Source organism: Ptychodera flava, chromosome 13 (genome assembly GCF_041260155.1).
Source record: "Ptychodera flava strain L36383 chromosome 13, AS_Pfla_20210202, whole genome shotgun sequence".
Taxonomy (NCBI): domain Eukaryota; kingdom Metazoa; phylum Hemichordata; class Enteropneusta; family Ptychoderidae; genus Ptychodera; species Ptychodera flava.
Window position 1 is genome coordinate 36,835,509 of NC_091940.1, and position 11,222 is coordinate 36,846,730.

At 38.0% G+C, this 11,222-nt stretch overlaps 1 protein-coding gene across 4 annotated transcripts in view; it reads right to left on the reverse strand.

Moving 5' to 3' along the window:
* The window catches only part of LOC139148333 (protein MTSS 1-like), a 51,052-nt gene extending 40,407 nt beyond the window's left edge, over positions 1 to 10,645 (reverse strand). For 3 of the 4 annotated variants that reach the window (XM_070719727.1, XM_070719726.1, XM_070719724.1), the window contains exons 1-3: positions 10,212 to 10,631; positions 9,363 to 9,424; positions 8,969 to 9,042 (exon numbers count right to left, since the gene is read on the reverse strand). In XM_070719727.1, the coding sequence (XP_070575828.1) occupies positions 8,969 to 9,042; positions 9,363 to 9,424; positions 10,212 to 10,283 (208 nt within the window). In that variant the 5' untranslated portion in view covers positions 10,284 to 10,631. Of the gene's footprint in view, positions 1 to 8,968; positions 9,043 to 9,362; positions 9,425 to 10,211 lie in introns of all 4 variants that reach the window. The other variant, XM_070719725.1, reaches the window with a different exon arrangement.
* Positions 10,646 to 11,222: the final 577 nt, after the last annotated feature.

Below are 11,222 nucleotides of genomic sequence, written 5' to 3' on the forward strand. Positions count from 1 at the left end.
TGTGTCCACGTCCGCCTGTGTCTATGTCACTGTGCACACACAGCATAGTTGGATTGACCCTTACCAACCCTATGTACAGCAAGTCCACTGGCTAATTTATGGCACCAGCACACTTGATAAGCCATGTGCCACAAGCAGATTTATTGTTATTAGAAGCACGGAATTCACATCAACAACCTACTTTAACAGCTGATTTCAGCCAAAACAGACCATACACATGAACACTTTAAACATTCACCACACCTAGACAACAAAATCTATTCCAAAACTTAAGCATTTCAAATCACAGATCACGCCATGATGCTAAGACAATACTGAATGCAATACAATAGTAGTCTCTGACAATATGAAATGGGTAAACATATCCATTTTGCTGATATTATGATAAAATAAAAACACAAACACCCACAGTATTTATATAAATACCATTATTATTTTCGGTGGTTTTTTACAGTAGCCACTGTAACACTTTGAGTTTATGTTATGATTAATAATCACGATTTTATGCCGTAAAGTCCACTGCTAATATTGCTATAGTCAGCTGATTTTCACTTTCAATGGAGTTTGTCTTCATTTTTTTGTGTAGACCCTCTCTCTCTCTCTCTCTCTCTCTCTCTCTCTCTCTCTCTCTCTCTCTCTCTTTCCCCCCCTCTCTCTGTCTTTCCCTTGCTGTTTTCACCTTTTGACCCCCATTTCCCTACATACAGGTCTACCCATCCTATTCAAAATAATGGAGCAGAACCGAAGTCTCATAGTGAAAGAGTTAAACCATTCCATAGTCTAGACAATGAATGATATGACGATGAAGCTAAGATTCTGTTGATATGACTTTGTGACTGTTAAATTCTCTCATGTACCTGAGTACTGTAAATCAGCCGTGCATGCCATGCAGCCACTACTGGAAAGGCCACTGAGATAAAGCGATTGTTGATGACAGAAACACATCTACTGCAGCCCTTTAACATTATTGCTGATAGTCTCCCTGTGTTAGTCTGACTCTGTTATATATATGGCTGGCGTCGCAGTTCGACCCTTTGACTGGTGTTGCATTCCACCATGCCAGACAGCCTATAGACCTGAATATGTAATTAAATGCATGATGCAGAGAGAGTCACCTTGTCACACAGGTTAATGGACTTAATGAGAGCTTATACCACCAATTGTTTTACCACCAGGATTAGGTTTTGTCCTAACTGTATAAAATAGCACAGATGCATCTAGACAAATACAGAATTCATGATGAAATGGCTAGAAGTTAGGACTTGGCATGCCACATAGCTGATAAATTAGCTGCAACAAAGCATACTGGGATCTGTATTTTATGACCATGCAGACAGACTAACCCAGTTAAACTCTGTATCTATTCATAGCTAGCTAATCATCAGGACGGTAAATGGCAAACCCAAAGGCAAAGACAATAAATTTCCGTTCTATTGTTCGGTTGAAAATTTACAGTTTGGGGTGTGCTCACTGGCAGTAAAAATTGTCGGCTTTGCTTTCTGTATCTGTGAACCTGACAACATTGACTACAAAAGGCAACGTATAAATTTTTACCAGATCTTTATTATGCTTTGGCATTGTTATAGAATAAAATTTAAATAAAAAACCTCACCATCTTGTATTCTGCGACAGTACAATTATGAAACAGTTTCACGTTTATTGAGGAAAGAGCAGTTATGTGTTGGTTTTGGAAGTAATTTTTCACAATGAAGACACCATTTGCACTATCACAAATAACTTTCTGATGATAAATCATCTCATTATAGACAAAATGTCACTTTTCAATCGCTTACTTTTTCATTCAGCACAGACATAATATTGCCATATGTGTTTGAGTGCCCCAGCTGTGTGCACAACACCTCATATTTTGTGCCAAAACCTGACCAGAATTGTAATGAACGGACATCTATAAATACAGAATATATTTATTAAAAGTGAGCCTAGAAAGGCAGAGTTTGTAGGCGTTTTGCGACACACTTGACCAATCATATCATACAGTCAGTAATCACATGAAGTAACCTGTAAAAATCATAGACCCTCGAGAAAAACGAGGGTCTCTGGTAAAATACACCTAGTAAAATGAACAAGTTGTCCATTTTTTGTTGAAAATCTCAGTAAACATGAACAAAACTTCTGTTTGGTTCAGTGAGGCTGATATCTAACAGATTTATTGATTCTTTGAAATAATACTTACATGAAGGAAACTGAATGATTTGATCAGGACTGTCTATGGAGTAATAAATCTGCATTTAGCCACAATACTTTATGTAAATATACTCCATATGCACGTTACCATACTCATTATGACCTGAACCATGACATGCCAATTGAATGAATAAGATAAAATCATGACAAGGTTATCACAGACCTAGAAGAACTACATTTTGAATATACACAGATATAAGTAGTTTAGTTGCATTGTTCAGATGTTTTACAGGTCACCATATTGCTAATCTATGAAAATGTGCTGGACAAGTCCATACATGAAAAAAACCTTGTAATTATATCAAACCAAAACTTCTTACTGTATGTTCAGATTGTAGAGGAAATACACTGATATGATTTTCCAGTTAAAATAATAGTGAATTCTAAAATATGGCAGTTATCTGGATTGCCATTCACTCTAAAAAGTGAAATTTGCTTTGACATGTAGTTTATCCATTTCAATTTACTCTCAGCAGTTTTAACTTACTGTATTATGCTTTCACAACATCACACTACCTATAACCTTAAATTTGAATATGTGGTTGGTTTGGGTTTTTTTTTGGGGGGGGGGGGCAGGAAATATTTTAGGAAATATTTGACAGGTCAGCGAATCACCTATGTTACAAGTCATATCTCTTCCTTCATACAACTATACTTCTCTATTTATCACAGATGTACAAAGTTGTCAGTAAGATAACAGAATAATTTGCTATGAGGTACAGGTGTAGACGAGTTTACTATGTGTGGATTTTAGAGCTACAATTCACAGCTGTTATTCCACCTGAACAACAATGCTGGATTGTTAACACTGCTGAAATAGGCGTACATCCCACAACTCTCTTACAGCATATTCCCAACCCAGGTATGTCAAATACATACATGACAAGTCATCACAGAACATCCGCCTACATATCTTGGTTAGTGTTTATTCTTCTTAGCATTGTTCCTGTGTAGAGTAGGCAGACCACAAAACACACCTTTTCCTCACAACTCACACCTGAGAAGTGCAGGAAAAGGTGAATGATTTGGACACTATGACATACAATCATTGGTTGTGGAGCTTCCCTTGTTTGTCAGCAGTGACGTCTGTGTCATACCTAAGTGGGTTACTTGTGCTGGGAATCTTGGAAAGTCTAATGCAAAATCTGGGGACAAGGTCAGGATGGGGGCTTGATTCAGTAAAACGATCAACTATGTTTTCACAACTATTGTGTCTCTTATCAAACACAACACAGATGCTGATACTATCAGAAAATTCTGGCAACAGTTAGAACTTTGAACAAACTTATTCACAGACTTTGTACACACGCTATCAATCATGTTGGATGGCATTTTTAGACCATTTTTAAACTTTTCAAACATAACATTGTAAATATGAGCTCTTGAGAGACATATAAATTATTGCAGAAGGGGGAGAGACATCTCCCTCTAGCCAACAGCTACTTGAATTGCACTCGCTGCATTCCAAAGTCCAGTTTTTCTAGTTCATGTTTTAATTTACACTGAATGCGTCCCTTGCCCTATGACATTACCCTTCATTTGTTCAATCACTTGTTTAACTGTTGACACGTGATATCATCTAAAAAGTATTAAATCTCCTTGCTGTAAAACCAAGGATGACAGCCCGAGTTTCAATCCTTGGAACAAGGTCAAACACTACCTACAACTGTCATTGCTAGCTCAATTTTCTTTTTAGAAGCAAAGCACCACGGCACAATTTCTCAAGAATTTTTTTGTCCCGATCCTGATTGACTATAGCTTTTGTTCATATTCAGCGTTGATTCAATGACCTTTCTCAAAAGGAATAAAGTGTCATAACAAATGTGTATACAAGACTGTGACTTCAAGGTTCATTGGGTCACCAAGCTATCCAAGACTATATCCCTGCATTGTCCATGGGATTGTAATCCACAGGCAATTCAAGCCTTACAAATTTCACTGCCTCTTTGATACATGTCCCCACCCTTGGAAGACTTTCTTCAGGCATCCAATGACAGGTTTGCAAATTCACTCGATGCAACAAAAAACGTTCACTGTGAACTGATCGCAGTTAAATCGATCAAAACTTGCCCAGAAGTGTGCTTGCACTGAGTAAAATCTTGGTTGAATGGCTGCATGTGAAAGAAAAGCCTATAGACCGCCTGATTTTGACTTCATTATGTAGCTTAACCCCTTTCTTTATTACTGCAGACAGCCTATAAAATCTCATTCCTGTGTAGATCTTTGTGTGTTGTTGAGTTGTTCTGGAGTCTGTATGTGTACATCCTCTGATCGGTATGCTAATTCCTCCCTATTGTGGCACAGACTATTTTTAGTAGATTTCTGCCAACACATTCAATTCAATATCTGGCACAGCAAGCTCTCATCTTTAGCAATAGTATCATGCAGATACTCTGTTCTCTCCTCTGATACTTATTACAACATGTATGTCAGTCCATAGGAAGTTTTTCTGCTTCTTTTAATCAGCACAATTCACATACATGATTTCACTCTGAGAAGCTATCAGTTTTCTATATTTCAATTTGTACACTATCTGTGGTATTCTAGAAGCCCCACAATGAGTATGATGGCCCTTTTCAAACACCTCACAACTGAAGCCCTACAATCAAAAGTGTGACATTCTCTGATTTTTTCTCTCTCCAGACAAGTCTCACAAGCAACCATGGCTTAATATCCAGCTTCATAATCATTCACACAATCAACATGAATAACTTAATCACCATGATTTGCGTCACAGCTTGTAAAAGGAAAATACTTCTTGAGGTTTTTCACCATTTAAACTATCCTGTATCATATCATTAAATTGCACATTACTGTCTCAAAATGGCCTCAGATCCTAAGTCTGCCTCACAGATCAAGCTTGATGATGGTGTGAAATGAAAATAGACTACAGTAGTTGATGCACAAAGGTGAGGATTTGATGACTTTGGCTGGCTACCACCACTCATACTGCCGCATTTAGTCTAGATTAGTAACACTACTAAAAGTAGCCATAACATTTTATTTCCTAAGCAGCTGTCAATGTTCTGGTAAATATCAATATTACATTGTAGTAGCTGATCATTTTATGCTCGATTCACAGTCCCCCATCCTCCACCAACCCAATGCATATGATTATGTAGGTCTGCTTTCTGTCCACGATATCTCTCAAACTATCACAAATCATGTGCCATAAACAAATGACAATATGTATCACTTTCATATTAATTTAGAATAAAAAATCCCTTTTCAGATTAATGTTGGGTATTGAAGAGATACACAACACCATCATGGTACTTGCCAGAAAGTTTGAAATACCAGCTCATAAAAATATTCGACTTCCTACAACACTTGATCAGATAGTTGTGAACTATAAACCCTTTGGGGAAAATACAACTAGTTCCACAGTCCATGCCAGTTTTCCAACAGTCTCCCAAAATGATAGATGCCAAGATTGATTTTATGTGGTATATGGTGTGAAATACTAAATATAATTAACCATATTTTATACAAAAAGCAGGATCATAGCTTAGGAGTGGGTAACGCTCCATTATGTTTACACCACCCCTTCTCTATCTCTTGGGTGATTTTTCTTTAAAACCACCAACAAAAATATTATTCTTGCTATAGCATGATGTCCATACAACTAACATCACAGCTGTGGAAACAGCCATGAAACCATACCGTGTACATCTGGGAACAAATGCCTCACAAATTTCCCAATTCCAATCAAGCATACTTTAAATGCTCTTTTTTCAATCATGTTATCGATAATTATGTGAAACAATGGAAATACTGTAATCTATTATCTGTTCATTAAAATACTGCACAGCAAAACTTCTTTCCCAAATAGATATTATCAGTGTAATACCCCCAGTTCTAGCGTCACGTTCCATGATTTTGATAAGACTTCATATCTGTTTAAATAAAAACTGCTATGTTATTCAGTTCTGTTTGCCTACTTGTAATTTAAATACCATGACAGGAACTGTAGTTGTACTTATGAAACTATATAAAATTTAACATCAGCAACAACAATATTGTCAGCGATTTCCAAATCAAAACCTTTTTGTCCTCCACTCTCTTTACACAGATTGAAAGTCTGCCACAGTCACGTATTTTATATGCATCCCTTGTCTTAAATAATACAAGTGTATAAATCCTGCCTAGGAACAATCAATTATGCAAATGACCTCTTCACTAATCGGACACAGATCTTCATTTACATAATTGATGTTTACTGTCAATGTCACTGCCATCTGAGGCCCTTGTCATCGTCTCATCGTCTGTAATGGTATGTATTGCTCACCTCAGATTGCGATGAACATATCACAAACTTAAACAGAACCAAGGACCTGTTTAAGAACCCACCAAGGACTTTCAACTGAACCAAATACAGATGTTTTCCCAATCCTATATACTGAACTACCCAAGCTGCCCCTCAATGCTCTATTCACATTTGCTGCTGAGTAGGGTAAACATTTAATGTCAAATGTACTTTCCCAGCTTTTTGAGAGTATAGACATCAGGGTGGTCAATGACACGGATTCTGTGAGAGAATTTGCAACGCTGACCAGCATACGCATACAATTTAGGACAATGCCCTCTCTTCCCAATAGCAAACCTACAAACAGGAACAGTCACTATGTACTGGTGAACATGGACTGTGGTCACTGATGGAATGTTGTGCGGGGTGCAAGCAACATTGTTTAAATTGTTAAAATATGTGTTGTGACTGCCTAGCAAAACCAACCTCAATATAACTTTGATTTTGGACATCAAAGTTCCAGTGCCGATATTGTCTCAAACACAAGTAATGACATGAGGTTTTGTACGGAAGAGTGGGTTTCAATATTGTTGGGCGGGTTTTATTCAATGCAGCGAGATAACATCATGAGTTACTAAACTGAGGAAATGATAGACTCATATATTAATCACATGCGGAGGAAAACAAAGAAACAAGTACACAGCGGTCAATATGAACTGTAGGGCAAAGGCCGTGATCAGGATGTTGGTCACACATGGGTGTGTGTAGTTTACCTGGAAAATGGTGCAAATTGATACAACAATGTTTACATTTACTGATAAACATAACTGAAAATCACTGCCACAAAATCTTTTGTTCTGGCTTTGCTTCAGTCATATTTGATGTTGATAAACTGTGGGTAAGTCCACAGCTGTAGGTTTTCCTCACAAAAGAAATATGTACAAAGAAAACCCAAACCTGTCCAACCATATTTTGAAGTCAAGCATAAATCATACATTGGAGGTGAAATGTCTGCACAGCTGTAGAACTACTGTATTACCTATGGATGTATTAAGGCTGGATCTCTGCCAAGAAAACCTTTTGCCCTGGCCAACTACTCAACATTTCCCAGACCACGTGTACTCAGTCCTTGCTGGCTGACCTACAAGTTGATATCCCATAGTCTGCATTTCAAGTATCCGGTTTAACAGAAAATTAGAGCTTTGTTTCACACAGGGTCTGGCCGGAAGTTACGCAACATGGGCAATATTGACTTTCCTTGTATGTTGTACAGCCTAATTGGTTTCTTTGTTCTATCAGTCTTTAAGGCAAAGACACCAATACTTGACATCTGTGTCATACCTATACACCTTACAACCATAATTAAATATTTATGAGTCTGGGACAAACACAAAGTTCTGAAATATTTTAAGCGGGAATCACAAGACCAAAACATCCATAATAGATTATTTTCATCCTCTCTGTAAATTTAAATGTTCATCCCCTATCTACCATTTTTAATGCCATTCACGGAGCTCTGTTTAAACAGTCGATAGTGATCTGCCCTACATATTCCAGTGCTTGCTTTCCTCCCTCCAAATACACCGTCCTTTGTATTGCCTTGAATTGAGAGGGCATTCCAGCTTTCATTTTACACACCTTCCGATGACCTCACCATGAGGCGTCTATTGATGTTGGCCACCCATTTCCGGACCACCTTATGTTCATTACCAACAGGAAGGAAAAAGTCTTAGGGTAGGGTCGCCACTATAGAGCTGTGCATACGTAGCTATCTGGAATCCCGTTTTGACACAGCAATGGTTTTGATGATATGAAGCGAGAAGGAACTGCTATACTATCAATGGGAACCACATAGCTCCAAGTCAGCTCGTTTTATTGAGGTACCATAAGGGGGGTTTCTATTTCAAACACAATTACAGCACACCTACAAAAAAGCCTCTATAATGTTACAACAGGCTAACTGTTTGCACCTCCCTGTCAAAAAGACTTATACTATCTGATCACTGTCACTTGACAGTTTCTTGTAGTTTCATTGTTCTCCAATGTTATATGTGCTCCACATCTACAGTTCAGGGTCCCAAGCTGCCCCGACATGACAAGATAAGTGTACAGTTCTACATTAACAAGTCTGACCCAGACTAACCAGAGATAAGGCCTGCCCTCAAGCATCACATCACAACCTGGTATACATATATATCAGCTTTGCTGGCTGCACTGAGCTGATATGGTCACAGTAAAAGACATCTCTCTGAACACAAATGCTACTTAACAAACAGAGCTCCACACTTAGTAATCAAAGAAGCTGAATCTCTCAAAGTATTTGTTGGTGAAAAGCACTGGAGTTGCAGGCTGGTTTGGGGGATTTAGCAAGATCTATACTCAATACAGAGACGGCTATTTGATATTGCGCTGGCATCGCGTGACCTGAATGCAGATAGCTCACGCAGTCATACCATACACACTATTCTGGGTGTTTTATTTTTCAAGTTGTCACATCAGTGAAAGTGAACAACATACCTCTGGTGTTGGTGGCCATATCAGCAACCTTCTGAAAAGCATCAAGAAATGCCGAGGCTGCAAGGATGGTGGCTCTGAAAGAAAGTAGTTTGCAATTATAATTATTACTTTCCAGTGATGATTATTTACTAAGTTGCCAAAACAGAGAAGCATAAAAATATTAACCTGGAATTCACTTTACTGTGCAACTGGTAAGGTGCATACATTGGGAATTTGATACATAATATGGCCAAAGGGTAAAATTTTCAATACTGTTTTCCAACATAAATATTTTAATATTTCATCATTGACCTACATCCTGACATTATTACATACATGCATTATTTATCTTTGGGGAAGGAATATAAAATGAAATGGGTGTTTTTACATATCTGATAAAAAACCATAAACTTACCTTAGAGTCTGGTTGAGTTTTGCAGCTTTGCTCATGAAGTCCTCCCATACCGGAGTACTTGTCTAAAATCAACAACAAGGTAAATTTGCATTTGAACATGATGCCAAATGGCAATATTTATAAACAGTTGGCACTATCTGCATCGTAACTGTCAGTATGCAAGATTATCTGATAGTCGGATTTCAAATTTTTTTATCAATCACCGAGTTCATGTTCTTTATTTTGGGACACAAACGATATTTCTTTGCTCTTTTGTTATTGATCACTTTATATGTCTGTCACGCTCTTTATAGCCGCTCCAGCAAAATAGGTCAGTGATCAATGGAGTCTTGGGGACCAGTCGACCATTGATGAAAGTTAAGCGGGCATCGTGCTGGCGCTTCCCGAGATGCATGCTACATCGCGAGTTTTTCTTCTTATATTAGAATATTACAATCAAATAATTAATGTATACTGTACAAATGTAAGAACTGTGTTTTAGACGGATCAAGCTGCGAAGTGTACGTGTTGTCACAATCTCTAATAATATACATAAACCGTTTCATTTTGGTATGATTCCTTGCGCGAAAAAGGCCGCTGACGAGTGGGTCAGATCGCGTAGACACTTATGGTCTGTACCCACACCGTAACATATACCGATTTTGGCTTGTGTAATGACACTGTAATTTCTCGGGTTCCTTTATTAAAATCAGTATCGTAAGTTAACTATGTTTTGACTGGTGTCACCCGTGTTTCGCCGATACACACAATATTTCTAATTCTTTTGTACTGTGACACTTCGCTATCGAAATAAAACCGACCGATCCACAACTTGACGTGTTAGTAGCTGGCATATTTAACATGACCTACCTTCATATCATTAATGATAGTCTGGAACAGGCCTCCCAGGTTACTGCAATCACGTTCTATGTTGCTCTCCATTTTGGAAATAAAGCTATATCCGACAAATGAGGGGTTGGTATAACTGGGTTCAGTATAATATACCAAAAATCCAGTTCGCTCTATCGCGCTGCTGAAAATGGCAAAGCCCCGCCGCGCCGGTACCTAAAAGCCGAAACGAGGGAAACAAAACACGACAAAATCTACGTGACTTTCGACAGAATACGGTATATCCCCGATACTACGTACAAACTTGAGTACAATGTGGATCCATTGCTACACGAAGGTTACGAGGAACTCGTTTACAGAACAACGATCACAGGATACCGTTTTGGTCCCGTACATACACGACTTGCCTCACTTGCGCTTAGCCCGTATATCGTAGTGTATACACCACTCGTATTATCAGTCACGTGTCTTTAACTTGGTCACTCATTGGTTGATTGGCTATTCCTGTTATTGACTACCCCACTACCCTCACCCTTACTAAATTAAATCTACTCATTTGTGTAATATTGGGACATTTTGTCTACTTCACCAAATAAATAATTTCACAGTGTATTATATTTTTATCTCATATGAGAAAAAGTGAACTCTACTACCAAAGCATACACAGTTTGTCTCTGAGCTGGCAATGGTTTTCGGTGACCTTCGACTTGGATCAACTTCACACAGGTAAGATTATAGTCTGTCAATTTTTAAGTAGGTCAACATAGAATTATATTTTAAAATACTGATTTTACAAAAGTACTTCCTGAGACTCTTACCATTCAAAAACAAGAAAATTGTTCACACTTTATATTCATCTTGAACATCAACTTCTCAACCATTATCTGACTATATACTTGACCTGCTCCAATTTCCTCAAAGTTGAAAGTTTCATGTCTGTGACTGTCTCATTATATCTTGACAGGGCTGAAAGTCATCTATTAACCAAGAAAACTTGAACATCCAAAATATGCTTTCAAAATAAGCTTTGGG